This window comes from Panthera onca, chromosome B1 (genome assembly GCF_046562875.1).
Source record: "Panthera onca isolate mPanOnc1 chromosome B1, mPanOnc1 haplotype 2, whole genome shotgun sequence".
In the NCBI taxonomy this organism is placed as follows: Eukaryota; Metazoa; Chordata; class Mammalia; order Carnivora; family Felidae; genus Panthera; species Panthera onca.
In genome coordinates, this window is record NC_138342.1 from 166,571,836 (window position 1) to 166,595,043 (window position 23,208).

A 23,208-nucleotide genomic window follows, 5' to 3' on the forward strand; every position below is an offset into this window, starting at 1 on the left:
ACACTTTGGGCTTTCTTATAAATCATTCGTGTGTCAAAGCAGTATGGTGAAAGTCTTATTTTGACTAGAATCCATCAAATCAAGAATCTGAGACCTGTCTGTAATTTGCATACATATATGCATATATATATGTAGTACATAGTATAGTATACAGTTCTATAGTTTATAGACCCAGATCAAACCAAAAAAGCACCAATTAGGGCTAGAGAAAAAAAAATCTCTGCAATGTTCACTTCAGTTATTTCTAGACAAAGATACACAGAGTTAGGAGAATCTAGGAGCTGTTTAAATCATAATAGATACTCAAGAAATAGTTGATGAAAAAAAATTTGTACAATTGAGAAAAACATCAGAAAGTAATTTGAAGTTTTGTGAGAAACCATAGTGCTCTGAGAAATTCGTGATCCTAACATAAAAGCAATGGCAGGAAACCCAGAGCAGCTTCTACAGTATTGTTGTCATGTAGGAAACCAGAGACTGGATTCACTATTGACAGATTCCTCAAGTTGAATCTTTGTAGAGGAAGTAGGGAAGAGAGTAAACAACCATATCCGAGCTAGACTGAAGTGAAGGCCTAGGTCACATTGAGGGAAGTTCAAGTGACTATACCACTGAGCCATAGGAGCCATCCACTTCCCCAAAACCAGAGGTTATAGCTCCTCCAGTTTACACCATTCTTCTGCCTGTGTGTTCAGGAAGCATGATTCTGCTATGCATTTATGAATAGTGTACTGACTACTATTCTTCTCTGACTTTCCTTCCAGAAAACCCGTTATGAAATTTATGTCAGCATTCTAAAAGAAGGAGGCAAGGAGCTCCTGAGTAACAATGAAATTGAGGCTGCAGGACTGAAGAAGTCACATTCAAGTCCTTCACTGAACCCAGATTCATCTCCAGTCACAGCCAAGGTCAAGCGTAATGTGTCAGAAAGGAAAGATCACCGACCTGAAACACCAAGCATTAAGCAAAAAGTTACTTAGAATCGATCTGTGACCAGGAGGTACTGGTCATGGAGCATAATAGAGTTTTTCAAGATCTTTCTGGTAAACCCGTGAATATATTTTTAAAAAGTTTGTGACTAAATGGTGCATTAGTAACCTTTTCTATTGTATAGTTTTGTTAGTTTCTGTACTGATTGTCTCTTTGCTCTTGATTACTTTGCTTTGATGATTTTTGCTACTTGATGACTAATGCACCTTTTTTTGTGAAGGGGAGGGGGATCATGATTTCAGAATGAATTATGTGTCACTTTTTCTTTGTTTATTTTTTCTTGTTTGCACTCTGCTCAGTTGTTTTATGTATTGTCAAATCAGCTATTACACTTTTCTAAGGTTAAAAAATGTAAATCATTGTGAAACATTTAACTGGACAAACTTGGTAGTTGAGTAAATTCTAGCCAGGGTTAATATAAGCCTTTATATGTGAAATGTTGCTCAGTCACAGAGGTGGAATTGAGCACTGGCAGAAATTCAATTAAGAATTATAATTCTGGGAAGCAAGATGGTCCACTGTGATGCAGGTATGCATATATCTTTGCACTTACTGTTGAGTCCTGACCCTGCTGGAAGCATAGAAAAGGGGGTGTTAACAAGATGGGAGGACTGGAGAACTAAAGAAGTGCATTAGCTTCCTTGAAGTGTTGATTTCATTTCAGCCAAAGAAGGAAATAGGAAGTGGAATCTTTTTGCCATTGAAGATTGTGGAAAAACGACACCAAGTTCATTTTGTTTCTTAAAGGGTGGTGGCAATAATCGACTCTTGGGGAGCTGCAGTAGTAGGCATGTGGCTGGTGTACAGGAAATTATTACCTCACTTCAAGGTCTAGGCTAGGAATCCAGAATCATCTCTATCAGTACTCTGCCATTCAGGAATTACGTTCATATATATATATATATATATATATATATATATATATATATACACACACACACACACACACACACACACACACATATATATATATGTATATATATATGTATATACGTATATATATATGTATATGTATATACATATACATATATATATATAAGCATGGTGTTATCTCCTGGTTGTAAAAATATTGGGGTCTTCTTAAAAAACATAATGTTGAAATGAAACCCCTTTTGTTTTTAACAAAACAAATTAAGAGGAAACAGTAGCTGCAGTTGTTCAACAATGTGATTCTTTAAAATAAATCTGAAAGTAATAATATCTAAATGAATTGTGGCTGGAAAACTGAGGAATCTACTGGTTGTATATGCAGAGTTAGTTTATTCTTATCTCATGATCTCTTTGATAGCCAGTTCATTCTGCTGCTACTGAACTTTCTCCTAAAAAAAGTACCTAATTTTAAGTCAGTATTTTCTATCTATTCAGAATAGTTACAGTCACGAATTTGTTCCAGTGCTGGTCCCTTTGAAATTTAGGGTGACAACATATTCTCGTGTAGTGGAAGAAAAAGTGAAAATTGAGCCCTGAGTTAGAACTTTCTGATTTTGAAACCTTGAATGTTTGTGATCCTTAAAACTATAATCTCCATGACTTCTGAACTAATGGAAAAACTTTGAATACTCTTTTACCTCCCACACAGTTTGCTCTAGTTCTACTCAGTTTATTAAAGGCACTATGACCAAAGAAACAGGGACTCTGCAGGAATAGCATGGTTCCAGTGAATTAGAGAAAATCTGCTATTAAACCATGGTGGTTTCTAGTAGTATATTGTTCTGATGTACCAGCACTTAATTATAAGATTAAGTAATTATAATCTTAATTATAAGATTAGTAATAACATTTACTTTACCTATATAAATGCCCATATTTGCTACTGCCCAAAAGAGAGAAACCCTTCTCTAAGGTTGTAGTTGCTTGCTTTGTGAGAAGTTTTTGCCATACCTTTGAAAAACTCACCCTAACCATCTATCTTGTTTATGTAAAGACAATGACTAAATTTGTGTGTCAAAACCGAAAAACAAGGTAATTACGACATGGCCCCGTGCACCTGATTCATTTTTGTAGCTTCTGACCAAATCCAAGATTTGCACAAAGGAGGAATCATCTTTCTTCCTTGAATCTGAATAATTAGTGTGTTTGTTTTCTGTATAATATATTTATACCAAGCAAGAGAGAAATACCTAGCCATGTCATCTCTGAGCTTCAGTAACTAAAGAAAAATAAACATCCCTGATTGGCTTGAATGTGTTTGTCAACAGTGTGACTGTGTCTGTGTATATAGAATGTCTCTATGTATTTTACTTACAGTATATAATAGACATGAAATGGTACCATGCTACAGTATTTCTGACATTTAGAGTAGTTCTAAAATGCTCAGTTAGAATCAGCACCATTACAGCATTATTCCTATTATACAACTCACTAATGTTAGCTACAGGAATTTCTGGATATGCTAATAGATAAATGGGTGAGAAGGACACTTTGAAGCTGTGTTTGCAGTTTCTCTTTTAAAAACAACTGCAGAAGGTTTTTCTTTGAGCCAGAATCCCAGATTGCCTTGGCATGATGTTGCCTATCTGCCCGGGATGGGTTGAGAATACCTCTGTCTGTTGTCAGTGCACCTAGCAGACCAAGAGTTTATCCAGTAATAGGAGGAAATGGCCCCTGATTCAACTAGATTCTAAGAGTCTTGCCCATAGCCAACCACATTTTCCTTTGTGATCATTTCTTTCCTATAGTATCAAGTCAGAAGAAATTGAAGACATTTCCTTTCACAGCTATTCCAAGCCTGCTGCCTCACCTCCTCCTTACCTTCTAAAGGTACTCCCCCTCTTCCCATCCCCACTCCTCACCCATACCTTAGCATCAGGAGCCTTGGGATTTCTCTCCATGTGATAAATTATTATTCTCCTTCACATAAATACACGTAATATTATTTTTTATATAGAAAGTCTTGATAGTCATCAAAACATCTTGATGGTAGTCTTGTTGCAAATTGACCATAGAAGTGGTCCATGTATAAAATCTTTGAGTGTTTTGGGGTTTGTTTCTCCACCTCACATGTTGACTTTCACAGGAGGTCTCGGAAATCCCTTGTTAGCAATCAAAACTTAATTACTAGCATGCAGAGTCCTCATTTTATTGCCATGCCATAGCCATTGTTTGAAGTGTGCTTTTTAGAAACATTTTGGTAACTCTTAGCAATGCCTAGTTAAACCAAGCAATACTTCCATGTATTTTAATTAATCTCAAGTAAAACCAACATGTTAGAGAGTCCTCTGGTAGAACTGTAGTTCCTATTGCTCTTCGGTAAAGAAGGTAGAAAGCAACTGTACAAGAACGTCTATACTTCTGTTATCCTAATTCAGAAGATGAGGATTTCTGTCCTCAGTCAGAAGTGATTGAGAGAATTCATTCTGGAAAAGCAAAATTGGCTGGCTTTCTAAGGCCAAGCTATAGGTGGTCTCTTGAGTTTGTATTTCACCCTGTGGCCAAACCACAGAACATCTGAGGCTGGAGAAGAATTTATATAACCAGCAGTAAAGGAGGCCCTTTGCTGCCTAAACACAAAGTTGTAGAGTTTTCTGCTGGCCCTTGCCTGCTACTCCCTCTGATATAAAAAGCTTGAGAAGCTTTTCTTAAGTAAGGCGGGGCCTGATTTGGCTATGAGTTGTACCGTTTCTCTGCCTTTACTCCTAATCATAGACAATGGGAAGAAAATTGACCTTTAAGAAGTTTCTCTATTGTCTTACTAGCAAGACTTTCTTGGATATAGTTAGTTGTCATTGGAATTTTAATTTCTTTGGAATTTACCTTGTAGTCATCAATAAAGCCTTCTTTTTTTTTTAGATTTTATTTCTGAGTAATATCTACACCCAATGTGGGGCTCGAACTCACGATCCCAAGATCAAGAGTAGCACACTCCACCGACTAAGCCAGCCAGTTGCCCCCTAGTTAAGCTTTTTTAAGCCAGATTTCACAGGGAGTTTCTTAGTCTTGTAGGTCCAAATTTCTTTACTTTAGCTCTTAGGGACCTGGTCAAGTTTACAGCACATTGGTAGCCACCTTCCTTAATTTCAGCAGCGAACAATATCTTTACTTTTCAAATGACATTTTTTCCAGTTGTAAAATTAATACTGTTAAACAAAGAACCAAAGTGGTATCCTAAAACTTGTTAAAAGTAGAGTTTAGTTAATGATTAATAGTGTGACTTTGGGTTTAAATAGCATCTGCTTTTCTCAACATCAAAGTTACTCTGACAAGAAAAAAAGATCAGTCATCTTTGTAGGCAGATGAGCTTCTGGGTCTACCTTGCCCCAAAGCTTTCTGGCTGTCTCTTCTCCTAGGCCAGGTCAGGCCACTAGTCTGCTTCAGGTCAACAGATATTTCCATCAGCCTTTTGACATTTTATACTGTCAAGTCACTTGGAGGACTTTAAAGGTCAGTAGTTCACCACAAAATAATCCCAACAAGTGATAGGGAGGTACTTTGTCATTGCTTTTCCTCTCAGATTCCTTTTCAATGTCTCACTTTTAAAGGGAAACTGAAGTCCAAAGCCATTGCCATTCTCCTTTTGTACCTATAGTATCCAAAAACAAGTGTGCAGCATTCTGCTTAGGACATAATGCCCCTTTGCATGCAAAGAGAATATCTTCACAGAGAGAATGTCAGTAAATACTTGAATCTGCATGATAGTTTGTTGACTTGAATGTAACAGCAAGAAAATATTGCAAGTTAAGTAATTGTATATACAATTTCCTTAAATGTCCTTGGCTTGTTCTTTGTAATTTATGTGTGTATCTGTAGTATTGCAGGCTTTTGGAGAATATTCATATAGATAGTTTGTCAGACATCAAAAGAAATGCTTTCTGTCACCTGCCAATGTTGTATTGTGGGTATTTATAGTTGTATATATATGTGTATATGTATCAATGTGTAGACTGTATATCAGTATATGGTGTATGTATATCAAATTTATTTTTAATAACCAGTATGATATGAAAAGCAAGTAAAAACCTCATAGGATTGATTATATAATGCAGTTATTGAAAGTATATATAGTGGTACTGTTTTATTAAACTTAAATGATATTTTGATTAGCTTTTTAATAAGACTTTATGTTAGAAAATTCCATCTTTGATCTTTGAACCACCAGGGTGAAAATGACCCTGAACTAACTTCGTGAAACTCTTTCAGTGTACTGTGTACAATACTAAGGAAGTAGCTCATTATAACTTGAGATCTACAGAAAGAAAAAAAATAGGCATCCTATACAGTCTTAACAACTTCGGTATTCTGAGTACTTAACCATAAAATCAAACTGACAATTTTGGGCTTATTACAAAATGTGGTGCTTTAAAGCACACGTTCTTTATTGTTGTAATTAGTCCAGACAAATAGAGCTTTCAGAAGAATTAAATAAGTGCCCACAGTATCATTTTTGTGCCTGTGTCTATTTTACAGTAGATGGAACCACCCTTCTTGCCCCACCTCCTTACCCTCTTTACTTTAAAGAATATTACATTGCTAAAGTATATCAGGGCTTCCCAAGATCAGGTACTATATTCTAGGTTTGCAGTTGTACAAATTAGCATCTAGTGTCACAAGTGAAAGAATTTTAGGGCAGGCTATGGACTAGGTTAAATCTTTATTTAATATTTTTATACTTAGGTCTCTTCCTGCCTCTCCCCAAAGAGCCACCGGCCTTAGTTATTTGAGCTTACTGCTTATCTCACAGTGTGTAAATAGATAATAGATTAAATGTGTATTATTCAGCATGTTTGGTATATTTAAAGCAGCAACTGAGTGTGTTTGAGTGAGTGGTTGAGTACAGTATATTTTTAAACATACTGTCTCCTATTCTTTGTATCTGATTCAGAGAATTGGAGTTATGGAATGAAAGACTAATCTTTAGCTCTAGGCTGCTATTGGTAGTTACATTGGAGTTTTTTTAATTAACTCTACAGTCTCAAACTTTTTGCAAATATGTCATATTTCCTAATTTGTTCTTGACATGCAGTGAATTCACTCTGACTGATCAGCAGGGTCTTTGTTCTGCAAGAGTGTATTTCTTTCTAAAAATTATACTGAATTGAAAAAACATTCATTTGATTCAGAAAGCATATACTAAAGGAGTAGCAAAAATAAAGTTTCATTTTGGGCCTTAATCATTTGAAATGTTTGGACTTTTAATATAAAGCCATGTAGGTTATAAAGCCAAGTAACCATTTGGCATGGACAGTAATATACACTGTATCAGAGTATATATGCACATTGACTTTTTAATGTCATTAGGATACTTTTTTAGTTTAGGAACAAGACTAATTAGACCAAATTGAAGTCAGGGGGCTTTGGGGAGGAGTGTGTGAGCTGGTTGACTTCCATTTAGGATAGACATATATGTGGTCAGTCCTCCGCTCCTGAGAGATTCAGAACCAGTTTACTGTCCCCTTAGGTGTGTAAGGGGAAAGTTTCACATATCTGGGCCTCTCACATGTGTACATACGCTTGCACACATGTACACATAGTGAATGTTTTAAGTTATACAAACTTAAGACACAAAGGGCCAGAGTGTAGAAGAGGTGATGAATTAAGGGGGTGGAAACTGCATCACAGGAATGTTTTCTAATGGCTAGAGAGGAGTTGAGCTCTAGTGTCTGACTTTGACAAGTATTGCATTAACAAATATGTGAGGGGATATATATCACATCCACCAAATTGAAGGCTTTCTTATAATTCACAAGTAGAAGCCCTCCAACATCCCGCAGTAGCATGGGGGCATTCCAGAAGGCTGAATTTTCTGGGGTGGCAATGCTGCATGCTCTGGAGATCATTACTTTGAGAAAGGAGCACAAATGGAGAAGGAACAAAACACTGTAGGAACATTGGTGTGAATTGTCCACATTCCCCTTCAAGCTGTACTGGTAAGAAAGTTCAGATTAAAGTATGCTGAACAGTTAAGCACTTTTCCATCAGCAGTGACAGTGAAGATAGAGATGAGAAGGAACCCAGCTAAAATATATTTCCCATTGCAGGGTAAGAGCTAAATTCTCACTAATAGTGTTATTAAAAGCACTTTAACTTCAATTCCTGAAAATGGTGGTCAATGGAGAGAAATTTGGGGCTTCAGTTACCATTTCCCTGTGAGCTTGCATAGATAAGTCTTTAGACACTCTCAGGAGAGTCCTAACAAGAAAGCTCAGCTAAGGACAGTACTGTAGGTCTGAGGCTCCTTGCTCTGACCTCTGAATACTGGGGCACTGCAGAGGGTGATAATGTATTCTCTCTGCAAAGAGGAGATTCTCTTCTGGCCTTCTACTCCACTTGGGCTTCTACTGAGCAGCAAACACATCCTGGATTTCAGTGCTATTCCCCAGCTTTAGGAATCCAGCTCTTCTAATGGGTTGACCCTGCTGAGGAAAGATATCAACTCTGAGAATGACTGAGTCACTGGGGATGACACATGACAAAGGTATTTTAAAAATTCTGTGACTGAAGCCAAGACCATATATTTTGCCTTTGCAAGAAACAGGTTGGCACATTGAGCTCTACCAAGGGATGGATGATATCTTTGCCTTTGCACCCAGATTTCTGAAAATGGGTAATGTTTCAGTTCTGTGGGAAGGGTCAAAGAACACTAAGCTTATTGCTTAGCATTTCTGCTCAGTCAGATGAGAGCTGTTGGGTAAAGGCCTAAATGCCTCCCTGCATTCTCTTCTACCTCAAGTTTTAGGAGCCCATTTCTAGAACAAAAATTTACACAAGTGGAGAACCAATACTGTCAGCCTTGATTACTGTAGGACAGGCAGAAGGGTGGTAGTTTATATCCTTTAATATAAAACAAGGTTTTGACTTTTCCAACTAGTACCTGGGTTATATTTACTGTGACTCAAACTATTTGGCAATGTGCAACATTCCTTTGCCTTCAAAGTTTTCTCCACCAATCATTGCAGTTTCATTGCAGCCCTGGTGCCATATCTCCCTGCAAATTGTGAAAGTAATTAGTGACAAAATAGCAGCCTACTCCTTTTCAGTAGCCCAACTGTCAGCATTAGCAGACTTAAGTAAGCTAGTGAGACTGAATTATGTACTGGAAACCTGTTCCTCCTTATCACCCACCAGACTGAAGAAATGCCATCTCCTATAAAATCATGGCATTTATGGTGGTCATCTTTGTAATGGAACAGTAATTTATGTGGGTATTGCTAAGGTGTTTAGAGAATATTTTGAAAATTAAGTTTACATTTTACAATTGCTTTATTTTTTATTAAAATAGTTGTATATAAATATTACCTTGTTTGTTGTTGAAGTAACCTAAACCATGTAAACAGACAAGCGAGTCACCTGATATGTATAGACGCTGTGATATATAGAGTACTTTTCCCTATTGTGTAATGTTCATGAATATAACTGTTCCTGTGTTTTTATAAGTTGGGGATAATTTGTTGTTTTACAACAACAAAATCTGTTGGATTTAAGTGGCTTTTATGTAATAGAAATCATGTGAAATAGTGAAGGATTTAAAATATGTATATGATAAATGTAAATGTACAAACTTTAGAAAGAAATAAATCTAACAAATTTCAATCATTTAGGGGGATAATTTTATTTGCTTATTTAAGCAACTGTATAATACCTTTCAAAATCAAAACAATACACCACACCTCCTCCTGCATTAAAAAGACAACAACAAACCCACAGTGAGAGATTTCACCAGGGTACTTGATTAAGGGGTAAGAAAGTCAAAACTATTAACTCTGACTCACCTTCATTGACGTCTGTGAAAACACGTGTTTGCACAAAGATGTTGATGAGATTTAGGAGGCCCACTGTCTTCATCAGGGGGCTTTAAGCAGGGAAAGAACAAAACTTTTTATAGCAATTTCAAGAACTCATTTGCATCCCCATATTCTAACACTTTTTATCAAAGTAAAGGGACTGAAGGTAATTATTGCTCTAAAATGCAAATGCTGATCATGCTTTATGGTGCCTAGTGTATATATCTTTGTTATCATAACCAAACTTAATGTTAAAAATGATATCTGTTGACTTGGAAAATGAAAAAATAAAATTCCACCCTAATCACCTAACTTCTGAATATTTGAAAGGATGTTTTATGTTTGGCAATTTGGGCTTTCTGAAGCAAGATAGCTGATAACGAATGAAACTGCTGCCTGGCAGAGATGAAAACTGATGTTATGTATAAATCTCAAAGAAATAAATAGCTTGGAGTAGGGAGGAAGGGAGAGATGGGTGGCTTCCACTAAAATCCCCTGTGTGACTCTCAAACATGAATCCTCTTACATAAATATTGAATCATATTGTACATCTGAAACTAATATAATGTTATAATGTCAATTATATCACAGTTTGAAAAAGAAACAAATATGAATCCTCATTGCCCAGTTTTCTGTCCTCTAAGTCTAGGAGTTTTGTCTATTTTGGGACTGTTTGTTGCACAAATTAATATTAAAAGATGAAACCTCAAGACAAGAAGCTAAAACCCAGGAGAAATAAAGATACAATGAAAAAACTATCAACCATAAATAATGTCTCACCTCTACATTAATTCTATTCCATGATAGTGTGAAATTTACCAATGAGACTCCTGAATCACCCAATTTTTATTGAGAAATTGTAAGCCATAGAAAATACTGAAGACTGGCATATGTCTTTCTAATATTAGAGAAGAGTGTAAGTTCTGGATGCTGTAGACTAGTGAGCTTGATATTAATTCTGGGCATAATTACAAAGTGAATGATAAGGATGCAACATTACTGCAAGTCAGCATGGCTTCTCAAGAACAAACCATTTCAGACTATATGTATTTCCTATTTTGTAAGATTAAGTAGATCAGAAAATACTAGATAAAAGATCTGAGCCACAACAAAGAATTTAATGTGGTCTTAAATATGTCTGGGCTAAGTGGTGAAATATCAGTGTTGGTGGGTGTGTAACCACTTGAATGGTGCTAATTAAAGAATGCTTATCACCCTGGAAGAGCATGTCTAGTGTCCTGCTGCAAAGCTCACCTTTTGGCTCCATCTGTCCAACATTTCAATTACTAACTTTACTAAAACTATAAAAATGTGTTTATTAAAAATGTGCATGTCATAAAGCTGGGAGAGAATGATTTTACTAGAGACGGAATCAGGATTCAAAAAAATCTCAACAGGCCAAGAAAGGGACAAATTAACAATGTGAAATATTAAAGTGTAAGAGCATAAGATTTTACACTTTGGTTATTAAAAGAAAAACTTTACAAGGTCAAGCTAGGATCTGGTATATCACAAGCAAATAGAAAAGAAAGCCTCCAGATTTAACCCACAGCAAACTCAATTACAGGGAACAGAGTGATGTAGCCACCAAAAATATTGGTGCCATCCCAGGAAGGTGAAGCACACTGCTCTACACTAATGAGACTACAGCCAGAGAAACTGCCTTGAGACTTGAGATGTAAACAAACCAGAGGGTATGCAAAATTAACAATCAAGATGGCAAAAAACAAAAAAACAAAAACAAAAAAAACCCAAAACTATGAACAATGTAATGAGAGAAATGTAGGAAACACATGAACTGGGGATGGTTAACCATGACAGAACTAAGGAATATTGGTTTTAAAAGTTTAAATGAGTCCTATGTGGAAGGGGGATAAGGGCTGTGCTTTAGCAATTGAAGGGGTTTAATCAGGAGTGGTTATTGGAATCTAAGAGAATTTACTAGAAGGGAGAGCTTTCCACTAAAAGCTGGCCACAACACACAAATCCCTTGCCAATAGAGTAGTTCAGATGTGGTGTGGCACCCATGTGGGAAGTTAAAATGTTGAGAAATAAGAAACCTCAGATGGGTAATTGGATTGTAACAACTGAGCACTTAGGTGCTTGGTGCTATGCTGGCTACTTAACATGGATCCTCTCATTTAATCTTTATGAAATTCTATGATATAGCGCTATTATTGTACCCAGTTTACAGATGAGAAAAAGCCTACATCAGGTTCCATCTCTTCAGATCGTCAACACGTTAATTCCTCAACAGCGTCTATCTTGATCTACAGAAGTCAGAGCTAACACTAACCTTTCTTGTCAGCCTTAGTTTTGAGAAGCAGTGACTCCACTCACAAGAATACGTATGTCACCCAGGAGGAAATGGCAATAGAAATAGTCCTTTTAGCTCAACATGCCTAGATCACACCCACAGAATTCTGAATGAATTGATCTGGAGTATGGAAATTTTAGATGTTCTCTGGGTGTTTCTAACATGCACCAGGACTTGGGAACCATTTCCTTGGAACTTGGCAACTTAGTAACATCTCCTTGAACTTTGTGGGAAAAGTATGATCTTAGGCCCCTTCCCAGACCTGGTGAGTTACCAAGATTCTGCATTTAAATTACATCCCCAGGTGCACATTAAAGCTTGAGAAGCACTGCTTTAGAGCAGTTCCCAAAATGTGATCCCTCAAGCAGCACTAGCAGCATCTCCTGAGAATTTTTTAGAAATACAAATGACTGGGTGACTCAGTTGGTTAAGTGTCAGACTTCGGCTGAGGTCATGCTCTTGTGTTTGTGAGTTCAAGCCCTGCATCGGGCTCTGTACTGACAGCTCAGAGCCTGGAGCTTGTTTCAGATTCTGTGTCTCCCTGTCTCTCTGCTCTACACCTCCCACATCAAAAATAAATAAACATTAAAAAAAAGAAATACAAATTCTCTATCCTATCTCAGACCTATTGAATCAGAAACTCTGGGGATGGGGCCCAGCTATCTGTACTTTCTCAAACCCTCCAGGTGATACTGATGCCAAAAATGAGAACCATTGTTTTAGGATAACTCACTGGCTACAGAAGCCTTTAGTACTCACAAAGGGCAACTGGCTGTTTCCTGCCATTATTGTGTTGTGCTTGATGCAATGCTGCCCATTGACCCTTGCATCTGTTAGCTGTTGTCATGAAGAAGAGAGACCAAGCTTTGACCACTGAATTATGAAATAGGATATGGATGCTGAACTGGCCAGAATCCTTGCAGAAGTGAACGGGAAACTCCAGCACTCTCTTCTTCTGTGTAAGGCGTCTTCCTCCTGGCCCACTGCATAGACTCTGCCTGAGATATGCGCCTTAGGCTCAGCCTTCTGAAATGGCTCCTTCTGTCAATTCACTTGCCTACCTTTACTTTAAGGACAATCTGTCCTTCCTTTTCTAGGCAACGTTCCCTGACTAAATTTAGTTCTGTCCTAAGTTACAACTGAATTCTGGCCACACCACTAAAATTTGTGAGAGACCTTTATGACCTGAAAGAATACGTCCAGGGAATTCTTACCTGGCAGTTTCCCTACAGTACAGTTGCTAGATAAAATATAGGATGCCCAACTACATTTGAATTACAGTTTTCTAGTGTAAGTATATCCCATGCAATACTTGAGATGCAATCATGCTATAAAAAAACATTCATTGTTTGGGATGCCTGGACAGTTCAGTCAGTTAAGCGTCCAACTCTTGATTTGGGCTCACGTCATGATCTCATAGTTGTGGGATTAAGCCCTGCATCGGTTTCCCTGCTGAGCGTGGAGACTGCTTGGGATTCTTTCTCCCTCTCTCTCCCATCCCCTGCTCAAACATGTTCTCTCACTCTCTCTCAAAATAAATAAACATAAAAAAACAGTATTCATTGTTTATCTGAAGATCAAATGTAACTGAGTATCCTATATTTTATCTGGCAGCCCTACACAGGGGGGTCCCTTTGGGTAGCATTTCCTTGCTAATTACCCTTCTTTTTGGCCAAAAAGAGGATTTTATCAATATCTTTGGGTTAGTAAGATGCTCTAGTGGAAGTCAAATTATAATCTGAATTTTGCGTAGCTTCTTAGGGGCGGAAAAAACTATACTTGCTCAGGTGAGGTACTGTGCCATGTACCTGGAATCCCAAGAAACTGCTCAATAAATACATTTTGGATGGAATAAAAACTAGCATTAAGTGATGCCTTTCCATTGAAATCATTTGTAACACTTTTCCATACTGAGGAGCCACTTTCCCAGTATAATCACAGGGTCTTGGGGGGACAGTACACTAGGCAGTACTAAATGTACTGCTGCTGCTCAGTAGAACAAATGGTTAAGAACAGAGATAGTGGAATCCAAAGGAGCTTCCTTTAACTCCATACCCTGCACCTTATTAACTGTGTGAACTTGGGCATGTTACCTAATCTCTATTCCAGTTCCACACTATTAAAATGTGAATAACAACACCCAGCTCACAGGGTTGTTATGGGTCTTAAATGAGACAACACATATAAAACAGCACAGTACTTGACCCTTAGCAAACCCTAAAAATAATAATAACTAACATTACCTTACCAATGATATTAATTCTGTTAATGGTAATTGTCAGCTTTTTATTCCTGCTTCTGGCCCAGGAAGAATAGTGCTTTTATCATATATCTTGGTTAATCCACAATGTGTTGATTTTGTAATTTAACTCAAAGAATTTTGGAGAAGGTTACTTTGCTAAACCCCAGACTGCACATAAAGGTTAACAAGTATTTAGCACTGTATTCTCTACTTTTGTTATTATCTTGGTCCTTTAGAAAGGTATTGTTCAGTATGGTAGCCACTAATCACATGTGGCAATTTGAAATTCTATTTTAGGACACCGGACCAACATGGCAGAGATATAGGGGGATCCATACTTCCCATGTCTCTCAAACAAAGAAGTGCTGAAGCCAAACGACTTTGAACCCCAAGAGACTGGGAGGAAGAGACTGAATCTACCAGGAAGAAAATGAGACAACTTGAGAGACCATAGGTGGGTGATTGCAAACTGGGGGAGATAAAATGGCCGCGTGGGCATGGAAGGGAAGGATCCCCTTCTGTGGAGAGACCTAGGGAAGAGAAAGAGCAGTTGGGGAAATGTAGGACTGTATCTGGGCAAGAGAAAAAACTTGGACTGGGACTGAGAGGATCTCATCTCTAACTATGGGGCTTTCTTGGGACTGGGGCCCACTCCCTGTTTGCACACCTGGGGAGGAGGGAAGCCAGCCCTGGGTTGGGTGGTAGATCGGGGACACAATCCATAGTAGGAGAAAGCCCTCCCTGGAGGGCTACACCATAGGACAAAGCCTGCCTGCATCCACCACCCCAGGCTCAGTGGCTAGGTCAAGGGTGCAATCCACAGTAGGAGAAAGCGGCCTTCTCCCTGGCATGCTGTGGGACAGGACAAAGCCTGCCTACAGCCACCACCCCCAGGGCTCCACAGCGAGGTCAGTGGCGTAGTCCACAGTAGGAGAAGGGGGTCCTCCCTGAAGTGCTGTGGCACAAAGCCAGCCAGGAACACATATTGGGCTGCACAGAGAGGTGGTTCCCCAATGCCAGAGCACACAGAGTGGGTCTTTGAATCCTAGCCAAGCACAGGGTCGGGGAGTTGGCAGAGTGACAAGGACTGCCCTGTCTGTGCCCAGGGCACAGTGAGGATGACTCAAATGGAGTCCATTGGGTCCCTGGAGAAGAGACTGTGGGGTCACCATTCCTCACCCCCACCCCCCACCACTACCACAAGGCAGGGTTTCAGGGACAGTCTATGGAGCCCACAGTGGAGGTGGTACCAGCCTACGCCAAACCACTCCCCTCCACACTGGGTAACTGTGTATCTACTGGAGCTGGACAGACCCTGTGGAACCAGCTGGACAGCTCCTCCAGACCAGTGCTGCAGCATTGCCTGAATTAATTCTCGGTCAATTCTGGATATATAGATATATTCTCCCCACCATTTCTCCTCCTTATCTCTTCCCTCCTCTAGGCTGATTACTCTGGTTGTTGGTTTGTCTAAACAGATATATTTAATCCATTCTCTTGATACATGTTCTACACCTCCTTCTTTACATTCCTTTCTCTCTCTCTGGAATAATCAAGCCATAGAGTTTGGGTAACTTTATTGCCATTTCTTTTTCCCCACCTCCTTCCTTATTTTCCTTTCTTTCACTCTAGATTAAGCCTTTTAGTCTCTCTGCCTAGTCAATATTTATTTTTTCTTTTTCCCCACCCCCGTCATTTCTCTCTTTATATGTGCTCTTCTATAAGCATTGCCTCCACTGTGTACTTTACTTGTATCCAGTATTTCTCGTTTTTTGCTTTTGGATTGCTTTCAGTTTTTTGGTTTTTGTTTTTGTTTAATTGTTTCTTTTATTTGTGTGTTTGTGTGTTTTTGTCTCCTGTTTTTGTTTGTTTTCCTTTACAAGGTTACTCCAAGGAACAAATCAAAGCACACTTGGTGGAGAGTACAAAACATCACTACTAGTAAGGAAATAAAATAACCAAAGTCACAATAGAGAGCAAGTAACAATTCCCGAAAAAAAACACCTCCTGAAGGGCTAGGCCCTGGGCAGGCCCTCCTTTAATATAGCAGTGCTCGCAGGTGCAGAGCACACGACAAGCTTTTAAAATACATAAGGGACAGAAAGGAACAGAAAACTAGCCAAAATGATGAAACAGAAGAATTCTCCTCAAAAGAAATTCCAGGAAGTAACAACAGCTAACGAATTGATCAAAACCGATTTAAGCAATATAACTGAACAAGAATTTAGAATAATAGTCATAAAATTAATTTCTGGGCTTGAAAAAAGCATAACGACAGCAGAGAATCTATTCCTACAGAGATAAAGGGACAAAAAATAGTCTTGATAAATTTAAAAAATGCTATAAATGAGGTGCAAAATAAAATGGAGGCGACCACAGAACAGACTGAAGAGGCAGAGGGGAGAATAGGTGAATTAGAAGATAAAATTATGGAAAAAGAGGAAGCTAAAAAAAAGAGAGATAAAAAAAATCCAGGATACAAGGGGAGAATTAGAGAACTAAGGGATTCAATCACATAGAACAATATCCATATCATAGGAATTCCAGAAGAAAAAAGAGAGAGAAAGGGGCTGAAGATATACTTGAACAAATCATAGCAGAGAACTTTCCTGATCTGGGAAAGGAAAAAGGCATTGAAATCCAAGAGGCACAGAGAACTCTGTTCAGATGTAACTTGAAGCGATCTTCTGTATGACATATCATAGTAAACCTGGCAAAATACAAAGATAAAGAGAGAAATATGAAAGCAGCTAGGGATAAATGGGCCTTAACATACAAAGGTAGACACATAAGGGTAGTAGCAGACCTATCTACTGAAACTTGCAGGCCAGAAAGGAAATCTTCAATGTGATGAACAGAAAATACATGCAGCCAAGAACCCTTTATCCAGCAAGTCTGTCATTCAGAATAGAAGGAGAGATAAAGGTCTTCCCAAACAAAAACTGAAGGAATTCATCACCACTAAACCAGCCCTACAAGAGATCCTAAGGGGGATTCTATGAGTGACATGTTGCAAGGACCGCAAAGTACCAGAGACATCACTACAAGCAAGAAACTTACAGACATTACAATGACTCTAAACCCATATCTTTCTACTATAATAACACTGAATGTAAATGGACTAAATGCTCCAACCAAAAGATATAGCATAGCAGAATGGATAAAAAAACAAGACCCATCTATTTGCTGTCTACAAGAGATTCATTTTAGACCTGAGGACACCTTCAGATTGAAAGTGAGGGGATGGAGAACTATCATGCTACTGGAAGTCAAAAGAAAGCTGCAGTAGCCATACTTAGACGAACTAGACTTTAAATTAAAGGCTGTAACAAGAGATGGAGAAGGGCATTATATCATAATTACAGGGTCTATCCATCAGGAATAGCTAACAACTATAAATGCCTATGGACAGAATTTGAGAGCACCCAAATATATAAAACAATCACAAACATAAGCAACCTTATGGATAATAATGCAGTAATTGTAGGCGACTTTAATACTCCATTTACAACAATGCATAGATCATCTAGACAGAGAATCAGTAAAGAAACAATGGCCCTGAATGATACATTGGATCAGATGAAATTGACAGATATATTTAGAACTCTGCATCCCAAAGAAACAGAATATACTTGCTTCTCGAATGCACATGGAACATTACCCAAGATAGATCACATACTGGTTCACAAAACATCCCTCAGTAAATACAAAAGAATTGAGATCATATCATGCACATTTTCAGATCCCAATGCTATGAAACTTGAAATCAACCACAGGAAAAATCTGGAAAACCTCCAAAAGCATGGAGGTTAAAGAACACCCTACTAAAGAATGAATGGGTCAACCAGGCAATTAGAGAAGAAATTTAAAAATATATGGAAATGAATGAAAATGAAAACATGACAGTCCAAACCCATTGGGATGCAGTAAAGGCAGTTCTAAGAGGAAAATACATTGAAATCCTGGTCTATCTCAAGATTGCAAAATACATTGCAATCCAGGCCTATCTCAAGAAAAATTCCAAATATAAAATCTAACAGCACACCTAAAGGAAATAGAAGCAGAACAACAAAGACACCACAAACCCAGCAGAATAAATAAAAATCAGAGAAGAAATAAACAATACAGAATCCAAAAAACAATAGAGCAGATCAATGAAACCAAGAGTTGGTTTTTTTGGAAAAAAAATAAACAAAAGTGGTAAACCTCTAGCCAGGCTTCTCAAAAAGAAAAGAGAGAGGACCCAACTAGATAAAATCACAAATGAAAATGGAATTGTTGCAACCAATCCCTCAGAAATACAAGCAATTATTAGGAAAATATGAAAAATTATATGCAAACTGGACAACCTGGAAGATATTGACAAATTTCTAAACACCCACACACTAGCAAAACTCAAATAGGAAGAAATAGAAAATTTGAACAGATCCATAACCAGCGAAGAAATTGAATCAGTTATCAAAAACATCCCAACAAATAAGAGTCTAGGACCAGATGGCTTCCCTGGGGTATTCTACCAGACATTTAAAGCAGAGATAATACCTATCCTTCTCAAGCTGTTCCAAAAAATAGAAAGGGAAGGAAAACTTCCAGACTCATTCTATGAAGCCATCATTACTTTGATTCCCAAACCAGACAGAGACCCAGCAAAAAAATACAACTACAGGTCAATATCCCTGATGAATATGGATGAAAATTCTTAAGAAGATACTAGCAAATCGAATTCAGCAGCATATAAAAAGAATTATTCACCATGATCAAGTGGATTCATTCCTAGGCTGCAGGGCTAGTTCAACATTCACAAATCAATCAATGTGATACCTCACATTAATAAAAGAAAAGATAAGAAACATATGATCCTGTCAATCGATGCAGAAAAAGCATTTGAAAAATTCAGCATCCTTTCTTAATAAAAACCCTCGAGAAAGTAGGATAGAAGGAACATACTTAAACATCATAAAAGCCATTTATGAAAGGCCCACAGCTAATATCCTCAATGGGGAGAAACTGACAACTTTCTCCCTAAGATCAGGAGAACGACAGAGAAGTCCACTCTCACCACTGTTGTTTAACAGTGTTGGAAATCCTAGCCTCAACAGACAACAGAATGAAATCAAAGCATCAAAATTGGCAAAGATGAAATCAAGGTTTCATTTTTTGCAGATGACATGATACTGTACATGGAAAACCCGAAAGACTGAACCATAATAGAAATGAACATGAATTCAGCACATTGCAGGATACAAAATTAATGTATAGAAATTGATTGCATTATTCTATACCAATAATGAAGCAACAGAAAGAGAAACAAAGAAACTGATCCCATTCACAACTGCACCAAGAACCATAAAATACCTAGGAATAAACCTAACCAAAGATGTAAAAGAACTGTATGTGAAAACTATAGAAAGCTTATGAAGGAAGTTGAAGAAGATAAAAAGAAATGGAAAAAAATTCCTTGATCATGGATTGGAAGAATAAATATTGTTAAAATGTCAATACTACCCAAAGCAATATACCCATTCAATGCAATCCCAATCAAAATTGCACCAGGATTCTTCTTAAAGCTAGTACAAACTATCCTAAAATTTGTATGAAACCACAAAAGACCCCGAATAGCCAAATATTGAAGAAGACCAAAGTGGGAGGCATCACAAACCCAGACTTTAGCCTCCACTACAAAGCTGTAATCATCAACACAGCATGGTATTGGCACAAAAACAGACACAAAGACCAATGGAATAGAATAGAAACCCCAGAATTGGACCCACAAATGTATGGCCAACTAATCTTTGACAAAGTAGGAAAGAGTATGCAATGGAAAAAGACAGTCTCTTTAACAAATGGTGCTGGGAGAATTGGACAGCAACATGCAGAAGGATGAAACTAGACCACTTTCTTACACCATTCACAAAAACAAACTCAAAATGGATGAAGGACCTGAATGTGAGACAGGAAACCCTCAAAACCTTAGAGGAGAAAGCAGGAAAAAACCTCCTTGACCTCAAACACAGCAATTTCTTACTCAACACATCCCCAAAGGCAAGGGAATTAAAACCAAAAATGAACTATTTGGACTTCATCAAGATAAAAAGCTTCTGCACTACAAAGGAAACAATCAACAAAACTAAAAGTCAACCAATGGAATGGGAAAAGATATTTGCAAATGACATCTCAGATAAAGGGCTAGTATCCAAAATCTATAAAGAACTCACCAAACTCCACACCTGAAAAACAAATAATCCAGTGAAGAAAAGGGCAGAAGACATGAATAGACACTTCTCCAAAGAAGACATCCAGATGGCCAACAGACACATGAAAAGATGCTCAATGTCACTCTTCATCAGGGAAATACAAATCAAAACCACACTGAGATAACACCTCACGCTGGTCAGAGTGGCTAAAATGACCAAATCAGTAGAATATAGAAGCTGGTGAGGATGTGGAGAAACAGGAACCCTCTTGTATTGTTGGTGGGCATGCAAACTGGTGCAGCCACTCTGGAAAACAGTGTGGAGATTCCTCAAAAAATTAAAAATAGAACTACCTTATTACCGAGAAATAGCACTGCTAGGAATTTACCCAAGGGATACAGGAGTGCTGATGCATAGGGGCACTTGTACCCCAATGTTTATAGCAGCACTTTCAACAATAGCCAAGTTATGGAAAGAGCCTAAATGTCCATCAACTGACAAATGGATAAAGAAGATGTGGTTTATATATACAATGGAATACTACTTGGTAATGAGAAAGAATGAAATCTGGCCATTTGCAGCAACGTGGATGAAACTGGAGGGTATTATGCTAAGTGAAATAAGCCAGGCAGAGAAAGACAGATACTTATGTTTTCATTCATATGTGGATCCTGAGAAACTTAACAGAAGACCATGGGGGAGGGGAAGGTGAAAAAAAAGTTATAGAGAGGGAGGAAGGAAAACCATAAGAGACTCTTAAATACTGAGAACAAACTGAGAGTTGATGGGGGAGTGGGGAAAGTGGGTGATGGGCATTGAGGAGGGCACATGTTGGGATGAGCACTGGGTGTGGTATGGAAACCAATTTGACAGTAAATTATATTTAATAAAAAAATAAAATCTTATTTTAGTTTCCTGACCTATATTTCACTGATACATAACATACATGATATATAACATATATATGACATACACTACGTATATATACATATATATGTGTGTGTGTATAAATATATATTTCCATAATCTGTTGGACAGTACTGCCCTAGACTCATGTTTATGTTGAGATTTTCCATGCACTTCACATAGCATACATGATAACAATGAAACTTTTATGGATCCAGTTCCAGGCATCCAGAATTGATTCATTCATTTAACCAATATTTATTCTGCCATAGAACTATGCTCAGTAATAACTGCAAAAAATGTAGCCAAACATTACTTCAGTCTTTACATAAAAAGTATTGTTAAATAGCCTCTGAGGGAAATTCCAATAAAGATACTATTAAGTATAACAAGTATCTAATTGAAATAAGAACCAATGAAATTTACTGAAAAAGCGTGTGTAATGCAACCCAATGAGCAAGTCTCCTATGAATTTTTGTTTTTATTTTTTCCTTGGAAATATGAATCTCTACTCCTCTCCCTGTTTCCCTAGAACTATTAAAATCAGGGTGATTGAATAATCCTCCTATATCTCCTTCCTCTAGTTTGTCTACTGGGAAATGTGGAAGTGGGGATACTCCATGATGGGGATGAGGACAACTTGCAGCCAGGTTGTGGACCTACTTTGAGAGGCAGAGTTTCCACCCTGAAGAGTCTCACCATTGGGCATTGTGTTCTGTGGCTTGCCTTTCAGTGCTTGCTGTTTAGGTAATCTCATGATTCCTAATCAGGGTCTTTTCCCATAATAAGAGACATGCCCATGGATAGAGGTATATGAAAACTTAGATCTGGGAATTTCAGTTCTGCCTGAAAGCATTCAGGCAGCATATTCTCCTCAAAGTCAAGCTAAATTCTAGATCTGACCAGTTGTAATTGAGTTAAGATGACTGAAGAGTAGGAGAACCATAAGCTTGTCTTATCCCTTGAACCCCGCTAGGTATTTATCAAATCATTCTGAACAACCAAGAAATAAATCAGAGATCTGAGAGAATAAAAACTGCAAGTATACAAGTAGAAAAGTGACCACATCTTGAAAGGCAAGAGGTGTAGTGTGTTACTGAGGGGATATAAAATTGTGGGTACAGCAGTGGAGAAGGTGCTCTGCTTATGGAGGCTACTGTAAAGTATTATTAGCAGCGTAGCACAAAATCTGAACTTTTAGAAGTCCAATACCATGAGTGATGTGACTACCTTAAAGGTGCTCAGGTGGCAAAGTGGAGTGGAGTCCCAGGAGTGACAGCGTGGTCTGACAATCCTCTGGGTTGCAAAAAAAATGGGTGGTGCCAATATGCTGCACTGCTTCCAGGCATAAGAGCAGGGACTCCGGCTGAAGGCAGGGAGCTGGGGTGCTGGGGTGCTGGCTTTCTGATATGTTTTGCCATAAACTCCAAACTGCTATGTAGTCATGTGACCACTTTCCTAGCATGGACTGACAAATGACAAAAGCACAGTGTCCCAGAGCGACAGTGTGGCTCCACACTTCAGGAGTCCCTACAATTTGGAGTTTTGAAACTCAGTCACATGCCTGAGGTAAAAAAGGCTCAGACAGAGGCAGGCTAAACACAGGGTTCTGATGGACAACAGGGACACAAAGGGGTGACTGCTCTTCTGTGAGGGTTCTCTAAAGAGAACATGAAACAAAAAAACATGAACTCTGGGTCGGACTTTGTGCTGACAACACAGAGACTGCTTGGGATTCTTTCCCTGCCCCTTGCCTGCTTGCTCGTTCTCCCTGTCAAAATAAATACACTAAAAAAAAGAATCCCTTGGGAGGGAGAATCTGACTTTTAGTTTTAGATCCTC

At 38.2% G+C, this 23,208-nt stretch overlaps 1 protein-coding gene and 1 long non-coding RNA gene across 18 annotated transcripts in view; both read left to right on the forward strand.

Annotated features, from left to right (window-relative positions):
* Window positions 1-9,521, forward strand: part of PSD3 (pleckstrin and Sec7 domain containing 3) — an 812,606-nt gene extending 803,085 nt beyond the window's left edge. For 16 of the 17 annotated variants that reach the window (XM_078445466.2, XM_078445465.2, XM_078445469.2 and 13 more), the window contains one exon: window positions 765-9,521. In XM_078445466.2, the coding sequence (XP_078301592.2) occupies window positions 765-980 (216 nt within the window). In that variant the 3' untranslated portion in view covers window positions 981-9,521. The remainder of the gene's footprint in view (window positions 1-764) is intronic. The other variant, XR_013555055.2, reaches the window with a different exon arrangement.
* A 5,042-nt stretch (window positions 9,522-14,563) lies between these two features.
* The window catches only part of LOC132693204 (uncharacterized), a 39,464-nt gene continuing 30,819 nt past the window's right edge, over window positions 14,564-23,208 (forward strand). The window contains exon 1 of the long non-coding RNA XR_013555059.2: window positions 14,564-14,720. This is a non-coding gene — a long non-coding RNA (uncharacterized LOC132693204). The remainder of the gene's footprint in view (window positions 14,721-23,208) is intronic.